Raw genomic sequence first — 27,682 nt, 5'->3', positions numbered from 1 at the left:
CATACGTTTTGAGGGTATGAAGAGAAGAGCCACCAGTTGGTGTCTTGAAAATTCTTCGCGTCGAAATCCCTTGAAAATTTGTTTGATGTGAGCCGGCATCCAATTTTCTGTTAGTGTGCTTCAGCTTAGTGAATTTGAGATGACGCCAAGCGGTATTGCCAAGATTAAAGCTGCTTCCCTCAGCATAGCAGACTTAACTATATTCGGGCCAGGAAAAGTGTCTTTACACGTGCTGTAGTTTCCGCTACACCAAGTAAACGCTAGGGTTCACTTCCGAATGCCCTGTGAGGTTGCAGGTGAAGCGCTCATCGATATAGTCGTAGGGGTCGTTTCAAATGTCCGAGTGAACTGTTTTGTCAGAAGTTCGACGACACCACCTACGTTTTTGATTAGGCTATTTGGACCAAATTGTTGGGAAATCCTGGTTTTTGTCCTGTCGAAGAGAGGCTGCTCGACGAAATAAAGTTTTCGGATTGGAGGCAAACTGGAAATGAATCGTACCAACAATACGTAGGCACAGAGATATCAACTGACTAAAATAAGATTATCACAGAGATTTCGGATAGTGAATTTTTGAACTGGGCATATGTACGCAAATATTGAATGCTAGAAGATTGAGCGCTTTATTTCGTTTGTCGTTACGTTTTCACCGTAGGATGTGTGGTATGTAAGAAGTAGCATATTCTGGGATTTTATGTTCGAAGAAAAACCTATTTGAATGTTACCTGTGCTTTTTATTATTATCTGAACTCTAGTTTCTCTCCTTTATGTTGATAATCGAGTGGTAAATGCAGTATCACGTGGAAATGTAACTCCCAAGATACAATATCTTTGTTATGAGCGTTTATAAGTCGACTGGTTTCTTCGCACTCGCTTGTTGTTGTCTCTGTACGGTTTAGGGTATTTGGTTATGTTCAATGTGTAGTGGTTTAGTCACTCGACTGCAGTCAGTTTTGATGTTATTTGTGAATTTGTATACTTTGTAATGATTGAGTTTGTTTCAGGGCAGTAAGGTTTCTGGATACCAGAAGCTATCACATTACCAGGCAGGAGTTTGTCGACATGAGCTCAAAGTCTTACATATAAATGCATTTTGGAGTAGTTTTAGGGGATCGCTAGGTTTCGTAGATGCGTTCGTCACCCTACCAACTGAAGTAACTTAGGAAGTCCTTATGCACATAGTGACACAATTATTAATAGATGACCTGGAATAGTACTCTATCATCATACTTTTCTAGTGTCTATGTTACTCGCGTGATGTACAGTTGTACTATCATAATTTCGTACATCATCTCCATGAGTTGTAGGTCAAAATGTAATGGAAATTTACTTATTCGTGAAAATTGACGCATCTTATGCTAGGCAAGAGCTTTGTATCGTCCGTAAATTAAGCTAAGTTTAGTTGTAGAACTAAATTTTTATTGGTTGGTTTAATTCACTACTTGGATGGTTAAAAACAACTAGGCTCGTAGGTCCTGACATTGTATATAGGTTATGTATGTCCTAATCAGTTGCTTTCTTGTGATTTTCAATCCCGCAATTACCAACAGACCTAACAACTTTTTTCTCTTGGTTTAGGAATATTTGCGTACCTAAATTATCAAGTTCCGGTTACACGTCAAGTCATCGTAAACACTTTGCTCAATGGCTTACATCGATTAGAATATCGTGGTTATGATTCTGCAGGACTAGCAGTCGACGCCGTTTGCTCAGAACAGAATGACTTATTTAATAATGATGGGTCTCACAAAACGTTTACTCGAGTTGTTCGTTGTAAAGGAAAAGTAGCATCACTGGGACAAGCTGTTAAAGGTGTGTTTCACTGTCTCTTATTATACACCTGCACATTATTAAGTCTATTTGTTACTAAACATTTCTATATGTACATAAATTATTTCAGTACCCGAATTTTTAGTTAATTATCGTGAATATACCACAGGACTGACTTTATATAATCCCAAAACCAAGCGATTTCCGGAAGATTAAATGGTAATTGGATCTGCTCGGCATGAGTAGAAGTAAATTATCTAATAATGTATGGAAAAGTTGAATCGAGAAGATCTCATGGGTGTCAGTTCGATCATGCAGTCAACGATCCCTTCAGGAAAGAATTAGCTTGTCGACCACAGATAAAGTTTCGGAAGAAATCCGGAAAGATGTCCTAGCAGCTGAAGGTACAAAAACGATATCAATCGACTACTTATATCAGAAAGTTAGGAAAAACCAGTGGATTTCAGTGTCGTCCACTAGATTGACAGAGTTTGAGGAACTATGAAAAGCGACAACTCAAATATAAACTAACGAGACGTTTATTCAATGATCGTGGCCTGTGGTAGTTAACGAAAGCAAAAACATAGAAAAGGCATTAACAATAAATGACTCTGAGCCACACTACCGATCGATTAGGAAAACGTGTTAAAAAGGCACATGTCAGTAATAATATTTGAGAAAAGGATGTAATTATTATACACTATCAATTCTAGGGATTAAACAGATAGTCAGATCAGATAACCATAAAATATCCAAAGACTAACACAGTAATTGACCAATTCCTAGTACGTGAAACAATATTCAAAACTGTGATGATAAGATTGTAAGCATACTGAATAACTCATTGAGCCAAAAGTCAATCAAGATTAGAAATTGGTTGACACAAAAAGGAAATACATACTCGCGAATGAGATCGCATATTTATTTAATATTTACGATAAATTGAGGGGCAAGGCATTAGTTGATAAAGTTTAATCCAACTGTCAATGACTGCACGGACTGATAGCATGTCTTCTTTTGGTTACCTGTACCTTTCACTCTAGTGCCTAATCGTTAACAATACTATAAACAAATAATTAACCGTGATATTTTTGTTTTGTAGCTAACATGTACACCAACGTGCCTGCGCACCTTGAGTAACAATTTAGGCACATTTGGATAATATTTATCTCCCTCCAAATGTAAAATGTTGCTTCAGAACTGGTCCGCGTCGACGCTTGAACTAGTGATAGGAAGTGAAGTAGTTGAATGAGTTAACCAACTCACTTATCTCGAAGACCTGACCGGGTCTAGTGGGTTGGTGTCTGACAAAATCTTGTCACTGGTTCAAAGAACCCAGTGGTGTTTGCTAAATTGAGTCGTTCGTGGTGTAGATGAGATGTCCGTCCGCCAATCACAGGACATGTATATCACGTAGTAGTCCTTTCTGTCATATCTGATACCTGTGAAACAGTCCATGGAATTGGAGACATGAGTAGGCTGGAGGTTTTAATCATAAGTATTTCTGACCTATCGCAAACCGACCAAGTGAGTGTTTTTGAGGTTAGGGACAGGATATCTAGTGAAGATGTCAAACTAGTCGATGGGGTAGTGAACCTTCATCGACTGAGATGTTTAAGACATGTGTTTCGTACGTCTAACCACTGCCTACCTCGACGAGCGACGCTTGATAGTACGAAGATAGGTTGTAATAACGCTATAGGGGGCCGAACCTGAACAGCTTTAGTCTTTCTTCTTTTCTTTGCTACTACATCGCTATCTCTTTCGTTATAATTATCTCAGTTATTGGGAATTGAACCATCTCAGATATGCTAGACTATATATTGATGGAATATGACTGTCTGTTGTAATATTAGGTCGGTTGAATTATTTGCCAAGCTGTATTTTAGCTAATTAGTAATTAAAGCCATAGATGTCTTTGATTATCACTGCGGTCCACCCGGACATGAAATGTCGGGACGAAGGGAGTGGTTATAGTTTTTGTCCATTCAAGTTGTTTAGTAAACTCTACTCGTCATTATCGTACTAATTCAATTATATTAATTATCGTTAGGTTATCATTGAGATTATCTTGCAGTCATTAGTTCTAGGGAGATTGTCAACTGAGAGTAGTAGTAACACTATCACTTAGCTAAGTGATATGTTGAATTACAATTCATTGTGGGAAAACAGAAAGTGTGAGACATCTCATATTTATGAGTAGTTATCATCAAGATACCTAAGAATGTTAAGCGACTTATATCCATTTTGGGATCATATTATGGTTATATTAGGGAACACTTCACTTTGTTATGGTTAATATGGAATTATTTTGTGGGATCTACGCATAACTTATTCTGTATACGTCAAGAGTTTAATTTAAGAATAATGTATCGTTTATTTAGAGTTTCTAACCGATCATGACTTTCCAAATGAACTAATCACAACACATGTTGGCATAGCGCATACTCGATGGGCAACTCATGGGGAGCCAAATGAAGTAAATGCTCATCCCCAACGTTCTGGTCCTGACAACGGGTTCGTTGTAGTGCACAATGGTATTATAACCAACCACGTAGATCTTAGGGCATTACTGGTAAGTTAAATTTTTAGTCTAAATATAGATCCTAATAAAATAAGTGGTGTTAATAAAAGTGGAACAGCAATACATGTCACTGGTAAACACATTCTGGAGTTAAACCTGGCATCTTTCAGTTTCTTGGCGAGGACTTCATTTGTTAGACAATGAAATCTTATATTTATTATGATATGTGAAGTCGAAGTTGTGGTGAACTGTTCAGAAGTAATCAGGTGATGACTGGAATTATATCTGGACGAGACTTGTTTAGAAATGTTACGTTTTCTGCGAAACCTATTTATATATACCAGTTGCCTTGCTTTGTTCGTAACATTTCCTCGTGTTATATTTACTTCATCTCATTCAAATGTATTGGTTACAAAGAGCATCTCAGACAGATTAGTAGGTTTTAGAGTTCACAAAGTAAACCATTTTTTACACGTCATACATGTTTTTTTCCAATGAATTATCCGAGGTATTCCGGATGAAATTTATATATTGAAATAAAATACTATCTCGCTTAAGAATAATGATCGATTGGGCCTACTAAGCATCACTCCCATATTCTCAATCTGTATTATCTCTATTCCGAAATGTTGATTCAACTAAGTCATAGTTCATTCACTGTACTTATTGGTTGTGTTAAGGAATATTTGACTGGTCGGATTCAACTATACTAGGAGCTAGTTAGCTACAACATAGTCCAGTGTTTAAAGATCGATTGATGTATATACATTCAAATTATATTACTGATTCTCGGTTTTCGGATAATAATGAGTACCGTTTGGTTTTTAAATGTGAAACCAAGGCAATAAAACTGTAATTCTTAGTGTCTAACCGACTTATTTATGACTCGAAAAGCACAATAATAAGGGTTTCGACGATGAATTCGGGGGATCTGACCTCAGGAAAGACGAGTTTTTAGTGTATAATTTTTACATATATATTACAACGGAATTGAAAGTTTGGTCGACAGCCTGAAATTACTCATCATAGAATAAAATGTTTCCATCCATTAATCTATTTGATGGATGAAGTCGCTCATGCCCAGTAATAGATTTGCCTTTTATGGGCATTAACATCTGTCAGTGTTATTATCATTGTCTTTTTTATTCAATTTCCGATGCATAATGTATTTTCTTAACCCTTTTTATGGTCTCTTACCACTCATAGAGTCGTCGCGGTTATATATTTGAATCTGAAACAGATACAGAAGTGATTCCAAAATTTATGCAAATGATTTATGATTCACATAAAGAAAATCCTATTACCTTTTTAGAAGTTGTTGAATTGGTTGCTCAGCAACTGGTAAGTCTGCTAATATATATATATATATATATATATATATATATATATATATATATATATATATGGTTTTCACTAAAAATAGCTTGTGGATAGGAAATGAAGTGTTTGTGGGTGTATGCGACTTATTGAAAATATTGCATCATCCCTGAGAAGTCAGAGTTACCGACGATATCTCAGCGAAAATATGAGCCCGTTTCACAATTACCAACCTTTTATCAACTTAAGAGTGAATATACTGCAAAAGATGCCCGTTATGTGCTACTTTATGTCTCTCAGTGATAGGAGTTATAGGTACATAACTTAAGTAGATTACGATACTGGATAATATAAGCTTATGTTGGATAAAAGCTAAGACTGGTCATTCGCTAATACGTACCCAGCTCATGATTTCACTGATTTTTCTGTGAATTATGTGAAGAGCTGCAAATTATTTCGATGAATTCATTGAGGTTATGGAAATAAGTTATTAGAGACCCTAAATGGTGTGGCTCGATGAGGTTTCAAAAAAAAACAGACGCATTCTTTTTACTTTCTAACTCTTCAAAATGTTATTACTTGTTATTTTTTTCTTCTCAACCCATAACCTTTGTTATCTACATATTTTCTTTCTTTTGAACATTCTTCGTTGTTACATGTGATAGCTTAAATTTAAGAGCCTGTGTTCAAAGTTTCACGTTGAATCTGTTTGTGTTCATATTCCATTACGAACTAGTTGATTAATGTAATGAACTTAAATTGACGTATTAGAAATCTATTATACGAAATTTTTTAATATATCCATGTGTATGAATCCTGCATATTATAGACAATGTGTTGATTGTTACTGAACTATTGTGTTCTATTTTGCCCCTTATGTTTTAGGAAGGATCGTTTGCATTGGCATCCAAAAGTTGTTACTACCCTGGTGAATGTGTTGTGGCAAGGTCAGTAAGTGTTTCTGTTACTTTCTCGGTATATTTCATTAAATTCTCTCATTTAGCATCAGATATTAAAGTGTTGGAAAATTTAGCTCATTTAATTTTCCGATTCAGCAGTACAAGTTTTTACCATAAAGTTTTAAGAATATATGTGGACCGACTAAACACCATATGTCTCGGTGGAGTAGATGTCTTCTAACATTACTCATAGTTTTATTTAAGATAATTTATCTCTACAACTAATTCTTTCTCATTATTTCATAACGATTACATTACCATTAAATAATCGGTTGAAAACTCATTGGCTAGCATTTTATAAATGCATATAATTCTTTCTATACAGTGAGTTTTGGAATTTGGTCCATTGTAATTCCAAAAAACCCAAATGACTTTTATAACGTTAGAAAATGAACGTCCACCACGTAATGGCGAATACAACAATGCTTAGCTGCCGGGCTCCATCTCTTTGGGTTGAGTCTTATGTTCACCTTAAGCAACAATGCAAGCATGTTCGGTATGCTACTCTCTACATTGAAATGCAGAAAGTTACTTTGAAGCTGTCCTACATCAGTTCTTGAATTAATAGTAGAGAGTCATGTAGTTGAGCGTATCGACCGTTTTACTTATCTTGGGAGTCTCATCAGTCTTAATAGTCTGGTATCTGATGAAATCTCGATACGGATTCAGAAAGCTCGGTTGGTTTTTGCCAAATCGCGTTATTTATGGAGTAGGTGAGAGGTCCGTCTGTCAACCACAGGACGAATTTACTTCACGGCAGTTCTCTCCGTTCTACCGTATGACTGTAGAACATTGTTTTATGATGGGTGGCGTCCGTAATCCGACATTGATACACGATGTGCTAGACGCTAACTCTCCACCTAACTACTTGAGCGCGAACACAAGAGTGGACGAAAAAGTATATTGGGCTACTGAATAAAATGCACAAATACTCATATATATCTACAACTTTACCCCTTAGAAAAGCAGTCCATTTCCTAGCCGATGAAACGTACTTGTCCTTCAGATAATTTCTAATTGCCATTGATTGACCTCATTTAGTTACTTCTGACTGGCTCTCCACATCACATAATCATTAAGAATGGAAAATACTCGTGGGTTACTAGTGTTTAATTATATGCGTATCGGAAGCATATGTTAGGTTTTATGTTCCATAAGACTGGTTGGCTGACTGAATCTTATAGATGTTTTACCTTTTAAGTTTAACACAAATACTAATTTATCATTGGGATATTACAAACAGTAATTATTCGGTAAAGTATTCTATATATAGTTTATTGAAACTAAATCTTAATTTTGGAATAATATAATGGGAATAACTTTTCTTTATTTTAAATGTTTCTATCATTTTTCCTAGGCGGGGTTCACCAATGTTGGTTGGAATTAAAAGTCCGCATGAATTGACAATGAATCATATACCAGTGTTTTATAAACCGAATAGTAGGTTATTGCAATGTGTATATTTCTTTATACATTAATTTCCTTAATACCAATTCTGTCAGTTAGTCCGTCTAATGAGTTTATGTAATGCAATAAAAACACGAAGTTTATCTAAACTTTGTCACATACATTTCAAACAAGGTGATAACACATTAACTTATTGAGACACTTACGGGTTTAGGAGATTACAGTCAAACCTGATAGATTGAGAGATGAGAAATGCAGTATGAATCATGAAATTATGGTTAATAAATCAACATTATCCACGGTAGTTTCAACAAACATTTTTTGGACATAGGGGGAGGTTAATCTACGTACAGTCAGGGGTTTTGTTTCTTGATCTTATGTTTTTTTTGTAACTATCTTGTTACATGTTCAACCACTTTGACTTGCAAAGCACTACTACTCCTTCCTATGTTTGTTAGACCACAGACTCTTGTTGATTTGTAAAATGGTGGGATGTGACGCAATTGTTTATTTGCTGCTTAGGATTTTGCTGAATCACAGGAATAGTTATTTTTCAATAATGAGGACCTTAGCTGCACACGGTGTTCTACAGATAACCGATTTAGACAAAAATATGCAAAGATATCCAACTCACTTCCGAATGGTCGGATAATATATGCAGGTTTTTTAATCGAAAGGGGCATATTACATTTCAACATGAATAAATGCATACTGGGATTAAGGATAGAGAAGATAAAGAGGTGAGTGCATCTGAACAATGGTGAACAATTCTGAGTCATGTTATCCAACTTCTCCAACCACTAATCACAATTATCCCACCGACCCCAGTAGTCTGCATCTACCAACATGGCTCAGATAACAGATGGCGAGTTCACGGACTAATGGGATGTTCTGATTCGGCCCCCTATAGCGTTATTACAACCTATCTTCGTACTATCAAGCGTCGCTCGTCGAGGTAGGCAGTGGTTAGACGTACGAAACACATGTCTTAAACATCTCAGTCGATGAAGGTTCACTACCCCATCGACTAGTTTGACATCTTCACTAGATATCCTGTCCCTAACCTCAAAAACACTCACTTGGTCGGTTTGCGATAGGTCAGAAATACTTATGATTAAAACCTCCAGCCTACTCATGTCTCCAATTCCATGGACTGTTTCACAGGTATCAGATATGACAGAAAGGACTACTACGTGATATACATGTCCTGTGATTGGCGGACGGACATCTCATCTACACCACGAACGACTCAATTTAGCAAACACCACTGGGTTCTTTGAACCAGTGACAAGATTTTGTCAGACACCAACCCACTAGACCCGGTCAGGTCTTCGAGATAAGTGAGTTGGTTAACTCATTCAACTACTTCACTTCCTATCACTAGTTCAAGCGTCGACGCGGACCAGTTCTGAAGCAACATTTTACATTTGGAGGGAGATAAATATTATCCAAATGTGCCTAAATTGTTACTCAAGGTGCGCAGGCACGTTGGTGTACATGTTAGCTACAAAACAAAAATATCACGGTTAATTATTTGTTTATAGTATTGTTAACGATTAGGCACTAGAGTGAAAGGTACAGGTAACCAAAAGAAGACATGCTATCAGTCCGTGCAGTCATTGACAGTTGGATTAAACTTTATCAACTAATGCCTTGCCCCTCAATTTATCGTAAATATTAAATAAATATGCGATCTCATTCGCGAGTATGTATTTCCTTTTTGTGTCAACCAATTTCTAATCTTGATTGACTTTTGGCTCAATGAGTTATTCAGTATGCTTACAATCTTATCATCACAGTTTTGAATATTGTTTCACGTACTAGGAATTGGTCAATTACTGTGTTAGTCTTTGGATATTTTATGGTTATCTGATAACCAGGAGACTCTGTTTTCGAAAATGCTTGACGAATAAAAAATTGTCGGATAATGTCCCATGTAATTGGATAAATCGGTTTGTACTTCTTAAGTTAGATATTATTCATATCTTAGTTTCTGTGTGCCCCAATTTTATTTCACTATTAATGTTAACTGGCGGATCCGTTGTGTCAATCAAGTGTCTGTGATCGAAGACGTTTTCCGTTCCTCTGTTAACCTTATTGCTTACGTTATTATTCTTTTTTGTTGATTTAATAATCATTTTAAAGGTTCTAACACTAAATATAATATTCGACCGTTATCCAATGATGGGCACGTTGATTTAGGAGATTCATCAATGGAACAGGTGACACATTTTTTGAGTGGCGCGGATGGTCATCGAGAAATCGAGTTTTTCTTTGCAAGTTGTGCAAGGTAAGTGAAAGTAACAAAAAATAGTCATCTCTGTATCACTGGATTCGTGTGTAAATTTTTCAAATACATTCCATCTGAATTTACCAAAATAATTGTTTTGGCATTCGAATTTCAACTAGTTGAATTAGTAGTTAAGATTCAGAAAATTTATTGTGATCTGATTTCGATATTTGTTTTGTTAATTTCATATCACTGTGTTGATATGGTTTATTAACTTGGACTAACGCATATTTGGTGCAGGCTCTGTGTTGACTATGACTCAGTGATTTGATCTTTTGGAGGGGACAATTTCTAGCGTGTAGTCGTTAGCTTTACTACAAAGAATATGAGTTTAGTCGAATAATCCAATGAGATGTATCTGCCATAACTCCTAACGGTACTGATTAACTACTCGAATGTTAAGTTATGAACGATTTTAATATATTGAACCGTATATTTTAAAGTTAACTGCTTGAATTAGTAGTACTAGCAGCGAAATGTATCTGCATAGACCAATTTGGATTCCTTGGTAATTCAACTGTCAAGTAGTGAACTGTAACGTTTCAAACTTTATTTTTCGATAGACTGTAATATGTTGTCATTGACCCTTACCTATAAATAATTGAGACTGTACTTAATTTCTGTATTGTTTTTAGTGAGTTTTCCTGTGTTGTAAACTCTTAGATCCTAATATATTTGCATAATAAATCTTTACTATTTCTATTATTAACAACTCAACTTGTACAGCAAGTCGTTTAAACTGTCATTAGAAAAATTGCCATATCTCAGTCATACGCAACATAGAACCTCGTACATGAGTTCGTCAGTTCAAGTTGTCATACGTCTTTAGGACAATGAGACAAAATTATTTCATGTTAAATCCCAGCGCAGTAAAAGTAACAATAATGTATACAATTGATTGTATTATTATTTATTATTTGAGCACATAAATATTGTTAAATATTGGGTACTTAATACATATGAACCAATTATTGGTCACTGGCTACTATGAGAGTGCATCTCCTGACGTTGCTGTAATGCCTTGTTGACTAGACCTCTAGGTCAAAGGCGTGGGGAGTGGCTCCTTAAGAAAACCACCTGCCTCAGTCCTGTACACAACCACGCCAGCGGTAGCTGATTGCGATGTGACCAATCCGAGTCCAGGCTTGAGATGCAGAGGGAGGATGCCAGGTGGCACATCGGCGATGACTGTGCCGAAAGTTAGTGCTAGCCAGAAAGAGGTTGTGGTCAGTGCACAGTTGTAGTAGACGGTCCCCCTTATCTGTCCTGCGACCAATAAGTCCCCATCGGCCACCTAAACGACTCTCTTCTGTGCCTAGACGCTTGACCTGAGAATTCAAATCTCTGGCTAGTACTGCAATATGTTGAACGCACTTTCTGTAGAAGGGATAGTCAATTGGTGGCAAAGCTCATCCTTGATCGCATCTGGGCTGCAATCCGTCGGTGCATAGGCGGAAATGTCGAAAAGATATCGTTTCTCAAACCAACTGTCTAACTATCTGAATATGCATAATGTAACTTCGTACAGCCATGTATTAGTTACAAAATGCCTTATTTCTTCAAATGTACTAATTGTGGAAGAACAGAAAGAAAATGATGAAAATGAAGATGATCAATGAGACATTTAAGAACAAACATCAAAATACCTTAAAGAAATGTATATGAATGAATGAATAAAAGATTGAATATACATTTGACAACACTTAACTATTTCGTTTTTAATTAACTATTTTCTTTCTGTTTTATCTGTCTTGAAGATCCACATCATCTTAGTTATAACACTTCTTTTATAATTTGCAATGTAATGACCCTGATAATAATTTATTTGTTGTATTGAATCTTAACTTTTTCTTTCTCACATTTTCTGTTTATATTGGCGTATATTTTAGATATTATTCGTAATTTTTAATTTATTATTTATTAAAATTAATGAATATTTAATATCCCTTAAATTCTTTTAATTTTTCCTATACCCACTATTACTTTTAGTGCATTAATTGAACATACTGACAAAGTTATTTTTCTAGAAGATGATGATGTAGCGGCTGTTCGTAATGGTCAACTGACAATTCATCGTTTATCAAGAAGTGCATCAGCGACACGTGAAGTTGTTACCTTACAAATGGAATTGCAACAGATTATGAAAGGTAAACTAAATTAAAATCATTTTGTTTGATAATGTGATCCGAATTTTTCTTTGTAAATTAAAGTTTAATCATTATCTCTATATGACACAAATCAGTGCCAGCTTCCAATCAAATATATTGTATTATAACTAATGATTGATGAGAATTTGATAAACAGTCAGCTTTGAGTTTATGACTTCTGATATTTAATTTGATGCTACATCATTTGAATAGTAAAACTCTTTCATTAGATGATGTCAATTTAATTTAATCTTCTACTTCCCTTTGATGTTTAACAAGCATTTTGAATTTTTCGTTTCGTTCTTGTTTTAAAGTCATGCAGAAGAAATTTTTATAAATACAAAACCTTGTACAAGCTTTACTGTTGTTAGTTGTGAATGAATGAATAAACGAATAGCTTAATCTGCTTAAAATGATCAAACATTTTAATGTTAATGAAAAAACGAATAACTACTATTTCAATGGCTCTATACAATCGTTATTAGAACGATTTGTTTAAATTCATGATTTATGTGTTTATACTGTAGTTTATTCAATCAGGCGTTATTTTGTGCGATAATTTCATTTCCAACTAACAGTCATCAGTAGTAAATTGTAGAACTCTGAAAGTTTTCATTTCTCAATTCAGTTGTTTTAGGTAGACAGTTTCTTTGAATACTTTCTTAGATATTTCAAGTGTTTTTTTTCTCTAAATCTAATTATCAAACATTACACTGTTCACATACAAATGGTATAATCCACAAACGGTTAGTGATCATACGATTTTGTTATGAATATAAAATGCCATTATGCACCTCGTCATGAAATTGTTTTTTCAACAACACATCAATCAACAAAAGAATTGTTTGAAACTTGATATTTAGCTTATCTGATTTACGAATTAGGACATTTCAGGAAACTCAGTCTTAAATATCATTTTGAAAAGAACGCTTGTACAGGAATCCAGTTAATCATTAAATCTTTACCTAATGAAGCTGAGCAGTATTAAACTATGATCAATGAACCTTTAGAAGTTATTGCTACGAATCCGAGTCACAAATCCTTGAAACATGTAACATTAAAAAGAATTTAACAGTTGTTTATTCAACAAACTCGTTACATGAAATCAAAATACTACACGAACACAGTGCAAATGATAATCTTAGTAAATAAAAGAATTTGACCAATTCAATCCAATTAGGAATCAAAAGACGAAAACTGACAGAACGAGGCGGTTCACATTTTCACATTCCATTTTTAATAGACGTAATAACAGTTAACTGGATAATATCATATTATGTTCACCAGCTAAAAGAAAAAGTCTCGGGAAAATATCTAATGGCATACATGCTTTCTACTAACAAACGTATTAGCAAAAACAATGTGACCAACCTCTTTTTCTATCTATTTAATTTCTTTGATAACACAAACGCTGTCATGGGACACTCGTCAAAAGTGGATGCATAGAAATAAATAAAACTACAAATGTTTTCATGACAGTGATGCGATAACTCACTTAGTTTTCACTACTCAATTTTAATTTACTTAATTGCCGTTTTCAATGTAAAATGATCAAATTCGTTATCTGATTGGAATAATTGTCAGTAACTTCCCTTGTTTATATTCCCAGGCAATTATGATTATTTTATGCAAAAAGAAATTTTTGAACAACCAGAATCGGTGTTGAATACAATGAGAGGTCGAATAAAATTCGATATGAATACTGTGAAATTAGGTGGTCTCGCTGAACATCTAAGTGCAATACGTCGTTGTCGTCGACTCATATTCATTGGCTGTGGAACTAGTTATCATAGCGCAGTTGCAGTAAGTACTTTATCCTCTACAGACATTATTTTTGTTCTGTCTACAAATATATCATTTAATCTCTGATATTTTTTTAGCTGAGTGGTGGTGTGTGTGTGTTGTGACACTACATGCCTTCCGTACTGAATAAATGAATGATAATTTCATTGAGTATTACTTTCAATAAGCAGATAAGATATCGTAAAATTAATTATAGAATTGATTAATACGGAGAAATCTTTTGAATAGGCTTTCACAAATTGTCTTAAAATGACATTTGTCACAAGAATTGGAATACTGTGAGACAGAAGTTTGGAACCAGTATTTTCGTATTAGGTGGATTGGTATGTCACTTTTGAGGATAAGTACTGTATGCAAAAGCTATTTTCAGTGCTGCTGCAAGATAATTATAACCATCTACTAATTGAGGGAAGAAAATGAAAAACAATGAGCACGGAACAATAGCAGCAAAAGTTACTGTGACATCTCTGTCGTTATACTTTGTGTTAGCTCCTTTTATGGCTTACTAATTTGAGTAGATATTATTTAAATTGGTCACATTAATCAGATACGATGTAATCGTAAAATATTTGTAAGAACGAAATTTCAATAAATATGCCTAAGTAATAACAATGATCAAATATCTAATATTCCTATAATTTCACTAGTAAAGTGAGATCTAGCTAGTGGTTTAAGTATCGGTAGTGAGTTAATCATCGATGTATCGAACAAACGATGATAGTGATTTAGTTTCACGGATAGATTGTAGCAGATTTATTCCATAGTCTCACAAAGTAATCTATATCGATAGTAAACTTAGAATAAGACAATTTCATTTTTGATGGAGTTACATATATTATATTTCAATGATTCTGTATGCTGGATTGCACCAATTTATGTAAATGAAAGTTTGTTTAGTATTTTGAATGTTTGAAGATTAAATTTAGTTCAAGTCGATCAATTTATTTAACTCATTGTTTTATCTATCATTTTTGTATATGGAACACTTGAAGATAGGCCATAGTTTTAATAGTAATTGATAAGATGTAAGTCCCACAACAGGACGAAACGGCTGTCCAGTGCTTCCAGGTTTTCCATGGTAGTCTAGCTTCAATTTGACTCCTGATCTCAACTATTGAAATTAAAATTTTACCGTTCGATGAATTAATCTACTTTATGTTATAAAAATTGGTTTTAACATTAACGTGTTCAGGATCAAGATGTTTAACAAAACTCACTACAGTCAAACACTGTCAATTTTTATTCAATATAAATTCATAAGATCATATGAAGTATATCATATTTATGTAAATAACTAATAATTAATACAACATGATAACGTTGTATTTTGCTTAGCTAATGTGTATAACTTCTTTTCTTATTTTATGTGCATCGAACAGTAAGTTTGAAAAGGTATCAAAACAACAACCACACTGTCGAAAGACTTCGTGTGGAACAGTTTGTGATGTCAACATTTTTTGATGCCACTGCTTGCTAGTCACACATACATATATCAGTGAATATAATTACTTTATTTTAAGTTGTCATATAAGTATTCGGTTAATGAATATATTAATATCCTATCCAGTTACCTATAAACGTATCAATCCGGAATGCTGGATATCAGCGACTTTTGCTATACAATGTGCTATAGAATTCTTTTTCGTATGCTAAGCATATTATATTTATTGCTTTTTAAACTTTATGTATTTTATCATCTCTCTTGCTCAGACTCGTGCACTCATTGAAGAAATGTCTGAACTACCAGTTATGGTTGAATTAGCTAGTGATTTGTTAGATCGTAAAACCCCAATATTTCGTGATGATGTTTGTGTATTTATAAGTCAGTCAGGTGAAACAGCAGACACTTTGTTAGCTATGCGTTATTGTATCAAACGTGGAGCACTTGCTCTTGGTATCACAAACACTGTCGGTTCATCAATATCACGCGAATCACATTGTGGAGTACATATCAATGCTGGACCTGAAATTGGAGTGGCTAGTACTAAGGTAACTTTTTCAAAATTATGTCAATGCATACGTAATTACTTCATTTAATTAAAAAAATGTTATATATTCCCTGGAAAAACAATTTTCATTGAGTCGTGAAATGTCAGAAATCTAGTTTAATACATTTTGGAATATTATATAAATAATATGATCAATTATATACTCAAATATCTAGATTCGGACAAAATTAGTGTTGGATGAAAACCGATTTGTTGATCATCCTTAGTTCACGGAGGTTACGTTTCAGAAGTCTAGAGCTCACAGTAAAACTTTGTTAATCCCGAACGTTTGTAGTTCAACCAATGTCCTGACAGGGCCGAAGGTAGTCCACATAGATATACCACATAGGCTTTCCCTATGAGTGTGTTTGCGGACACATCTACAAATGCTGAGAAGATCAATTCATTTCTCAATTAGTAAATAAGTATTCTTCACCATTTCAAAGAAGTTCAAAATGGTACATCATTTCTTCTATGTGCATTCTTTATGTATCTTGGACCTTTGTGTTTCGTGGCTTAGACTGTCTGAAAGCCTCGGTTGGTAGACGCTGTAGCTGATGCAGAATTGAATGTTTAAGTTTAAAAATACTGGGTTTAAACCCTCGTTCTCCTGTTTACTGGTTCTATCAACTGGACGGTAAAACTGAACTATTAAGCAATATATTGCTTACTTTAAGCTTTCACAATGGTCAAGCAAAGTTGAGACTTAGTGAACAAGGAATCAGTCCCAATCATTCAGTCACTCTGATCTTTCTACTTCAGTCATTATACATATTTGCTATTTTAATTTCTGTACTGTTAGAAGTCTAGTTATTCGGTACATATTTATAGGTTCATGTATTTTTAATGTTACAAAACGTGTTTGTTAATCATCAGGTTGCCTCCATAGTTGCAACTTAAACAATCCGCACATATAAGTTCTAATTTCGTCTAATTTTCTCAGATCTACTGACTATTATTAGTTTGTTTAATTTAATCCCCGTTTTTTTGTTTTTACCTCATTTTATTTTCAATGACATTAGGCCTATACAAGTCAATTAATTGCCCTGGTAATGTTTGCTTTAGTCTTATCTGAAGATCGCATCTCTATTCAACCAAAGCGTATTGCAATTATTGAAGCACTATCTAAGTTGTCTGGTGAGTGAGTTCTAAATTCAATTAGGAGGTGTAGTAGTAGTGTATTTTCATTTCTAAGAAATGTTTTGCCCCACACTTGGTTCGAATTTGGTTGTGAATATATATGCAGTTTGTTTATTTGCTTCGTATTATGTTGAAAATCAAATGATCGATGTGCTGTTCAATTACTTTTACAGTAGTCTTTTGTTTCATTCAGTAATTATGAAATCATTCATTTTATCTTTTGAAGTGCAGATAATTTGGTCTTTTTCACTTAAGAGAATTATATTCTATTTTGCTCAACGTGAGATATAATGTGCCAAGTGTTCTGAATCTACCAGCTAACTTGTCAATATCTTATGACATCCCAGACCTATATGTTAAATCAATGCGAGCGGGAACGTAAGAGTACACCAAAAGATAAATAGAGTGTTTATTCACTGAGCTAAGAGGTTGGCACCAATACCAATGCTGTTTTAGCGTCTCCTAATTCCCATCTAATTTACACTTACTCCACCGAACTATACATTTTGTAGTAGGCGATGTTTGGGCATGCACAATCCATCTCCTGATCACATTGATTGATGAGGATTCGTCGGTGGATACTCCAGCCTTATTTTTTCACATTAGATCTAACCTCACAAATGCTCACTCAATCAAGCAGCAAACAATCTACGGAGTGCAGAAAAAAAGTTGAAACATGATATCGAGGTGACAGAACGATAGAATGTTTATAGTTAACTGGATGATAAATGTTAAGCAATCTTTTCATATTCTTATTTACATGTTATGACTGATTGTTGATTTACTGTTTACGTTCTTCTTTAAAAAATTACCAGATCAGATACGTTCCATATTAAAGTTAGATTCGTCATTACAAGAATTGGCTAAAACAATTTATATGAAAAAGAGCATTTTGGTCATGGGTCGTGGTTATAACTATGCTACTTGCCTGGAAGGCGCATTGGTAAGTAAGCAATTGCACTGTCTTTCTTTTGTTGTTTTTTGTTGCCTGTTATCAATAATTTTACAATCTCGTGCATGTATCAAATTCTAAAGCTTATCCTAAATGGAAATGAGTTGAATGAGTGTTAGTATCAGTAAAGTTACAGGTAAAATAACAATGTTTGTATTGAAGTGGATTGTTTTCAGGTTAATAAAAATAAGTTTCATCAATGAAGTATTTAAAAAATGCCTTGATTAAATGGTGATTAAGGACAATAATAACTGCTGAAATATAATTACTTAACATTAACATATAGTATCTGCTTTGTAATTCGGTGATAGCTTCGTATCACCTATGCTTGATCAAATTAGAATATGACAGGAAATCGTTAATTTTCAAATGATGAATGTTTTTATGCGATAAATTCAATGCTAAAGTTTTTCGGAACCATCATGAGATATAAGACTATGTTGAATTATTTCGTAAACTGGTCAAATTTAGAGAAAAACTATATCATTGAATTTTGACATGTCTGTGTCAAATTAACGTGCTCGTTTTAATTTTTCACCTTCCTGAATTTAATTGCTGACAGATTGATTCTGTGATATGCCTGGAAATTGAAAAGTCATAGTATACATAAATTATTTTAAATTCTATGAATTTTACATGGTTATAGGTTAATCAGTTAATTCGAGTATAATAAAACCCATAAAGTTGATTAACAACTAATATTAACTAAAATCACGAAGTAACAAACCATTTCATGGTATATATTATGAAGAACTTGATTCACCGTATTCATTTCTGTCTTTTACTTCATGACGAATAGGAAGTAGTTGGGCAATTTTGACTAAACACGTTGTATCAATAATTTTTAGCTCAATTTTAGATTAAATCTTTTTCTTTTAAAAATATTTAAACAATTTCTTTCACTTAAGCGAAGATGGATGGTGGCTAGCAGTGGAATCCAGGACGCGCGTTTCGTCCTACTTGGGACTCGTCAGCTAAATGCACCTGCATCCCAGAGTCGATGTCCACTCCGGGACTCGAACCCAGTATTGTTTGCTTCAAACGCCATTGTATCATCCACTTAGCTACTGAGTCCTGATATTCACTTTCACTTTTGTGGTTTTACAGATTTTCAGCATTAGTCAGTTTTGTTTTAATCTAGTTATTCATATTTTTCTTTTGTTTTTCTTTCCGTAGAAATTAAAAGAATTAACTTATATGCATGCAGAAGGTATTATGTCTGGTGAATTGAAACATGGTCCATTAGCAATGATTGATAGTGAAAGCACTATTATAATGATTATAACACGTGATCGTTTATATAAAGTAAGTTGATTGTTTCATTATGCTGACAATTTGTTTATAGTAAATTAAGTACATATATAGATATTATTCCCATTTTGCATTACAATCAACTATGTAAATTGGAACTTAGAATTACTAGTTTATCATCATATGCAGATAAGTAGAGGCAGGTGTACGAAAGTTTAACTGCTGTGATTCGAAAAAAAAAACTACAGCGAAAATGATAAGAGATAATAGAATATTTAACTATCCTAGAGGAAAAAAATGGATGGAATGTGTTGATCTATTATGTTGACCAAAGAAATAGGATGTTGATAGATCTGAGTACAGAATGCTGGCTTCCTTTTTCATCTCTTAACTTTCATCAAGCTATAATTCCTGGACTTAAAACAATTCAATCAAAATCAAATTATGTCTCGAGGTTAATTTTCGCACGGAAATTCAGTTTATAATTAACTGATCAGTGACCAATGTTATGTTTGTTTAGTTTATAAGTTTCCATCGAATTATATCGGTCAGTTTACTTTAACGTGATTGGCACGTTCAAATCGACCAGGTAACATCACTTTCTTCAAGAATACAGAGGTACACGTTGGTAGCGAGTGCCAAATAGCAGGAAACCTAGATTCAATATTTTCAGTTGGTTATCCCATGTCATCTAACCAAACAAGTTGTATATTTGTTTGAGGAAGATCTTATAGTTCTAGAGCGTTGCCCTAGTTAGTAGCCCTTTTAAATTTGACCGGTCAGACTAGGAAGGAGAAAAAATATTGAGCCCTAAAGTTAACCTAACAGGTTTATTACTTGAAAGTATTTCAGGCATATTTGACTTATGTACGGTTTACTTAGATATTTTTTCACTGACAAATTACTCGGTCTGTAGTGTTCTGAGAAAGAATATCTTTGAATTTCGACAGTCTTTCCATGGACTTACACCTAGTAAATAAAGCTACTTTTCTCATAATCTGGGAAGAATTTGGTCAAGTAGTCGCCGTGCAATATAACCAACAATTTGTCCAAACGTTAACTATATCGTTTATTAACACGTTGACATTTAAAATGTGTATTACTTTGGTTCAATTTGAACAGTATTTATTTATCAATTTGATTTTCTATATTCTCTATCGTGAATCATGTTTTGTTTGTTTGAGTAATATTATTCTTGTCTTTTTGTTTTATTTATTATTTAGAAAACATTGAATGCATTGTCAGAAATCAGAGCACGTAAGGTAAATAACAATATTTGTTTGTGAATGTTCAATCAGATCAAATCTATATATTGTGTTAATCCAATCATATAATGGATGTTGTACTTTAGTAAATAGGATAACAACATGAGTTAGTTAAATGTGATTCATGTGAAAAGTTCACGATGTGGAAATAAATGACTGAAACGAATTATGTGTGTGTGTGTGTGTGGGTTTGTGTGCGTTTATGTATGTGTTAATATGTTTTATATGAAGGAATAAATAAATAAAATAAAATAAAAGTACAAGTTAAAGGTTGAAAAATTGTTTCTCAGTCATCGATATGCAAATAAAAATGAGAATCATAAATTACATAATTGTATTGCTGAAAATAACTCATTAAAGAGGATGAATGGAGTTGTATAAAATGTTAACGAATAAATTTGAAGTAAATTCAATGTTTCTTATCTGACAATCTGGTTCAAGCTTTTTTTTTCAATGAAATATCATCAAACATCAAAATGATCGAATATAAATAAATACATGATTCTCTAGTTAACTGTACACTTGAATAAGTCCTCCAATCAATGTTAACAATGTTTAAAGTAGGTATCTGCTTTACTGTGTAAGAGACATGTGGTATGAAATTAAAAGTGTGTTTAGATAATAGATTGTATTTAATTCTAAGTATTGTGAGAAGAAATTTCACCAACTATATATTGTGCACATCCGCCGTCCCGTACCCAGGACCCATCAGTCTCGCGCCCAGCGCTTAACCAACTAGACCACTGAGCTGGCATCCAATGCTGTTAATGTCTAACTTCAACCAGTCCACGAAGTTGGTTAAGCGCTTGGCGCGAGACTGCTAGTCTCTGGGTTCGAATCTCGCGGGGTGTGGGATTGTGGATGCGCACTTTTGAGGAGTCCCTTACTAGGACGAAACGGCCGTCCAGTGCTTCTCGGTTTTCCATGGTGGTCTAGCTTCAATTGACTCATGATTTCAATCTGTGAAAATTCTAAAATCTCCACAAACCCCTTCTGATAACAATATATTGTCTCTGATCGGTGAATTTGTGAAGAAATCATACAACTTTTATAGATTATATGAATCAAAAATGTCATTGCATGCATTAAATGAAGATAAATAAACAAGATAAAAGAATGAATTCAAAGAGGAAGAATGTTTTTATAATTGAAAGTTTGTGTTATTTTAATGTCCCAGTCAATTGTTCAACATATTCAAATAAGATAACTGATTAGAACCGTTGAATTTAATTTCCGTCAATATGACGATGCATATAAAATAAACAGGTTGGATAGAGAAAGAGTCCAATTACTTGTTAACGAATATTTGCCAAGTAGTTGCTTTCTGAATACTATCCTTTTGGTTCAGGCTATTCTTGTTCGCTCATATATACAATGGTTGTGCTGTCAATTTTTCTTTGCGAATGTTAAAACCTTTCTGAAGTATTTTGGTCCCTTCAAAAATAATCTTGTATCCTGTTTCTAACTCATGTGACGCTATCGTCGACTTATTCTCAAGTTTCTTTTAGTCATCCGAGGATTTGGGAAAAATTTTCAAACACTTTTTATTGTCGTTCAACCTCACATTCAATTGTCTGAACGTTTCTTCCACAAAAGCTGCATTACATTCATGACAGTTGATCTCATAGACAATATTTTGTTTTTCTTCTTTTGGGAACCTATCCTTAACTTTCACTAATGCCGATCTTGTAGTGCATGAATAAATTCGCTACAATCGGAGAAACCGGTGAATCCATTTACATACCTTGTTTCTGTCTGTTAAGGTCTCTTCGAAATGTGAATGAGGTGGATCGTAAACATAGTTCCAAGCATTTGATAACTTCAGATGAATCTAATAGGCATCATAAATTCAAATCTGAGTCAGATCATAAATAATATCCAATGCTCTATTAACAGCTAAATTAGTAAATAAGGAAGATACATCAAACTTGCCATCATTTCATCCTCTTCTATATGGATAGTATCGATAACATCCTTGAATTCCATAGTTTTTAATTTCATGATTAATCAATTTGTCATACGGCTTAAGTATCCTAGCTAAGTATTTCGCTAGCTTGTACGTGGGTGAATATGTAAAATCAACTACTGGTCCTAGTGGAATATTATTCTTGTGAATCTTTGGAAGTCCATAAAGTCTACAAGGGTTACAACTTTTTGGATATAACATGGACCATAATGACGATCCTAGTTTAACCTTTAACGACTGTAAGCTTTTACTAGTTTCAACCTTAAGTTTATTAGGCGTTGTTCTACTTTTCGTTTCTTTAATTAGTTCATACGGGGACCCTCTTGTAAATGTTCCCTGTCTTTTTTCTCGTAATCCAATATGTTCATAATAACAGTCTTGTTCCATTTATCATACATTATTGATAATTTATGTTAGTACAATCTGTTTAATAAGAATGTAATATAAATGAATTGTACTTTTTCAAATATAGTCTTGGTTAATTTCATCTATAGATGATAAAAACATTTATGTAAACTACTATATAAACTAATCTCCCTACTATTTTATGATTCCAGTAAACTTTTCAAATTTTCAGATCACAAAATAATGTCAAATCATAATACGATTCAATAGTAATTTGTCACAGTATTATTCTATTACTGGTTATCAGAATTCATAATTAAGTTTCATGAACCAGTCTACATTGTACTTGAAAGAGCTAACAAGTTTTTCACGTATTGTTAATCAATCCACGAGTCAGTTTAACATTTTATACCTTGAACATTGAATTATGGGCTATTGAAGACCTTTAATTCATGTTGTGATTTAGTCAACATTGTTGTATCGTTTAGATTTCAAATCTTTTAAAAGTATTCTTGTTAATCTTCATAATTATATGTTTCATGCTGAATAGAGAATTGAATAAAAGTGGTTCACATAGAAAAGAGACTAATTATAAAGTTGATGGAATAACACACACATTTTACTCTTTCAAATCAATTAGATAATCTGTGATATATATATATATATATGCAATTTTAGAAGTATTGCAATCCTATTACGTAAACCTTGACCTAATATGTTATAAATGTTAAATCAATGAACTTGTTGTTGTTGCTGTTGTTCAAAGTGATCATATTCATTAACAAAATATATTTCATGGTGAATGTGTGTGATTTTTAAATAAAGACGTGCAAATACCAATTGATAAAACTGATAGATTTTCCTGTGTCAAGCATGTATATAAATTTCTATATTCTTAAAATATAAGCATTATATTGTTGACCCAGTAAATCATATACATGTAATGTAATTCAGAGCAATGCTTAGTTTCTAACGTATTTGTTGCTTTTCCAAATTAAACTGCTTTGATTATTGTGATTGAATTACACTTTTTTTTCAGGGTCATCCGATTGTTATTTGTAATGAAGGTGATTCACAAGTTATGGCAGATGCATCATATGCTATTCAAATACCTGAAACAGTTGATTGTTTACAAAGTGTACTAGCAGTTATTCCATTGCAGTTGATTTCATTTCATATTGCAGTACAACGTGGATTAGATGTAGGTTTCGAATGGTTATCCTTTTCTTCCTATTTTCATTTTAATTGTTTCTGTTTAATAATAACTATATTTTTAGTATCCTAATGAATAGAAAAATAGTATTTCTAATGTTTCGTGGCATAATGTAAGTCACTCTAAAGAATTGGCTTACATGAAATGACAAAACATCAAAAATATAATTTTTCTATTCATTAGGATATGACAAAGAAACGTATTTAATATTAGCTTTCTACCCAGTACTCAATTTATTTGAAACTATCAAGTCCAACTTTGGCATTGATACCTATAAACTCAATTGATTAATATAGGCAAAGATGGATGGTGGCTAGCAGTGGGAACCAGGATGTGCGTCTCGTCCTATTTGGGACTCGTCACCTGGCTGTATTTGCATCCCAGAGTTGATGTTCACTCTAGGAATCGAACCCACTACCTTTCGCCTCAAACGCCATTCCGTTATCCACTTAGCTACTGAGTCCTGATACCCATCTGCTTGTGCAATGCACTGCTATCCACTATCCATCTTTGTTTAAAAATCTTTTGACTTAAGGTTATATCGAGACAATCTCCACAGCATGCAGATATGTCAACAAGAGGACTGATCAATTGCAGTCCTAATCATCAATAGAAAGATTCAAGTAAACAATACCAATTGAATTTCAATTCATAATTGTTTCTGTTCACTTTTTAATTTTTCTAAATTTACTATTCTACGGTGTCGTATTTTTTTTTATAAATCTTTATTTATTTTAACCATAGAAATTAATACACATCAAGTTTTAGCTTGAGAATATGAGAATATACATTTTTATTGTAAACCATTCTGTTAGTTCAAAATAACTTTTACTCCCTTCTCACTATTTCATAATACTCACTATTACTGCATTGACTCAATTAGAAATGTGTATATGAATAATTTTAAGTTATAGCTTCATTTGTTTGAGGTTACTAACTGTTGATTTAAGTTAATTAAAGAATTGTAAAGATTTTGATCAAGATTTACAATGCAATTTAAATCACTAGTTTTAAACTTTTGATATCACACTGAAAAAATCACCTATACCAATCAGATACAGATGTAACGTTATGTAATCATCACATTTAAATTTTTATATTCTTTATTTGGTTTATGATATTTTTTCTCTCTACTTTCAATTTTTATTTATTTAAACACGTGAATATTGATAAAAACGGGTACCGAATACATATGCGCCACTCAATTCACTTGATTTATGTGAGGGCTGAGATATTGGCCGGGTGCCCAAACAGAAGCAGGTGGTTTTTTTTAGGGAGCCACACCCGGAGCCTTCGACCTTAAGGTATGATCCACAAGGCAATGGAGTAACGTATAGAGATGCAGTTGCATGGTTGCCGGTGACCAACAATAGGTTCATACACCATTTGTTCCCTTAGGATACTAGAGCCCATGTACGCCATTGGTTTGCAATCAAGGTTTTCCAACTCCCCTAGGTAGACTATCCATGTCCACCAACCCGGTTAAAGTGCCGGACATTCGCCTTTTGTCCTCTCAATTTCATAAACGACAGTAATCCCACGAGAAGGCAGTAAGTAGGATTTCCCTGGCAGTGGCTGTATAAACGTGGCCATATGAGATCATTTAATTTAAACTTTATTTGAACGGTTACATTTTCAAATGAAGGTTTTTTTTGTGTTCCACATCATTTTTTGTAAATTCAACTTAAATGATAAATATGATTTTTAAACAGAGTAGCCTTTTCATGAATGCCCAGTTATAATGTTGCTCATGAAGAATATTAAAAGACAATGCTTCTTCAAATTGTCAGCTTTTTCTCAACAAAACTTTATCCTAATTTTATGCAAAACAATAAAATAAAATTAAATATCAAGCGATTTAGATACACTTTAATTAAATTGTCCAATAGGTAGATTATACCTTATTCACCACCCTTTTAATGTTACTTTTTTACTAGACTATTAAATTCATTCTATCTTACTATGTGAAGTGACTACTTATTGTATCAAATGATTCAAGTTTCATAATAGATCGACGTACAGCTTTGGATAAACTGTACAATCAACCAACTGTTTGACCATCCAAGGCGAAATTATTGATGTTCTGAAGCTAGCAGATTATTTTAATAGAGCATCGATAAATAAATATGTCGGTGTAAAATTACGGATAATCTTATGTAGCTTATTCACTGTAGCACGTTTTGGGATTTGTAACCTGAGATTCATCAAGAATTTAAAGATAACATTCTCATCAAAATCCCATAATCTGTGAAGCTAACCAAAATAGTAGTCATAAAGGATATTATCTATCAACCATATATAAACATAATTAAATTGTATGTTAAACGAAATAAGACAATTATGAAGTCTTCTGATAAGTCTTGCGGATTGAACGCTATATCCGTCTCTTAAGCTATTCTGTAATTCCCAAGCTAGAACTATACAGCGACCTGAACACGAGAGAGAAGACGCAAAGTATGCGAGTAGTTTACTAAAAAGTTCATTTTAATACAGAAAATACAGGGTTTTTATGATATTTTAAATGTCATTGGGTTGTTAGAAGATTCTGGAACGCTACTAAACATAGTAGCAGTGTAGCAGCCAACCAATCAAAGCCTCTGCATGTGACTTTTCGCTTCCTTGATATTTTTAGCTGACTTCAAATGAATCCTGATGCTTGATTGTCTTGTGCAAGTAATTTTCTGGATCATCCCAACATCTTCATTATTATATTAGTCTTTTAATATGACGGGAAACTTCTATTTAGCTTTAATAACTTTCAATGTATTGAATATTAAAATTATTTTTTTTTCTTTTACTACTTTGTAAATAGGTTGATTGCCCTCGAAATTTGGCGAAATCTGTAACAGTTGAATAATTGATTATTCGTTTGCATATCAAATCATCTCATTGAACTTTTATTACCTTATAAACAGCAATTTGATAATTTATTAACTAGGTCTATAATTATTCTTTAATACAATGTCAAATTTTGTCGTCACATGGACACATTCTCATTTTATGCTCTTAATATAATTATATTTTCAATGTTTTATAAATTGTCTTTCGACTTTCCTCTACTATGAATTTTATTTCAGTTACACTAATTGATGGATATTTATGAAATGTTAAACACCATAAATTAGTTGCTTATTTTTTTTAAAATTTTATTGGTTAACGTATTGATTCTAGTATACACACACAAAAAAATGGGCTTTCGTATTTTAAAACTTTGTTATATTCAAGTTCTTCATTTTCATTATATTTTCTTGTTGTTGTCAAGGTTTTTTTTGTTTGTTTGTTATCACTAAGGTATATCGCTATTTGTTTTTAAATTAAAAAAAAACAAGCGTTGTGATCGGTTTC

General features: G+C 33.4%; 1 protein-coding gene across 1 annotated transcript; it reads left to right on the top strand.

Moving 5' to 3' along the window:
• The first annotated feature begins 620 nt into the window (after positions 1 to 620).
• GFPT2 (Glutamine--fructose-6-phosphate aminotransferase [isomerizing] 2) lies at positions 621 to 27,682 on the top strand. Its single transcript, XM_051219556.1, has 16 exons — positions 621 to 663; positions 1,579 to 1,812; positions 4,155 to 4,345; positions 5,501 to 5,635; positions 6,497 to 6,558; positions 7,928 to 8,010; positions 10,123 to 10,267; positions 12,257 to 12,414; positions 14,024 to 14,217; positions 15,928 to 16,206; positions 17,228 to 17,342; positions 18,161 to 18,288; positions 19,474 to 19,602; positions 20,772 to 20,810; positions 24,164 to 24,325; positions 27,150 to 27,682. Exons 1-16 carry the CDS (start codon positions 657 to 659, stop codon positions 27,192 to 27,194), a joined length of 2,106 nt encoding a protein of 701 aa, XP_051065041.1. The 5' UTR covers positions 621 to 656; the 3' UTR covers positions 27,195 to 27,682.

Source organism: Schistosoma haematobium, chromosome 5, assembly GCF_000699445.3.
Source record: "Schistosoma haematobium chromosome 5, whole genome shotgun sequence".
NCBI lineage: Eukaryota > Metazoa > Platyhelminthes > Trematoda > Strigeidida > Schistosomatidae > Schistosoma > Schistosoma haematobium.
The sequence above is the reverse complement of the archived record's forward strand: the minus strand, read 5'-3'. Positions and strand labels throughout refer to the sequence as shown.

Coding starts and splice junctions, on each gene's coding strand:
- GFPT2 (XM_051219556.1), top strand. Junction 16,207..17,227: donor TTGGAGTGGCTAGTACTAAG/GTAACTTTTTCA, acceptor CAATGACATTAG/GCCTATACAAGTCAATTAAT. Junction 24,326..27,149: donor CAGTACAACGTGGATTAGAT/GTAGGTTTCGAA, acceptor CTTTGTAAATAG/GTTGATTGCCCTCGAAATTT.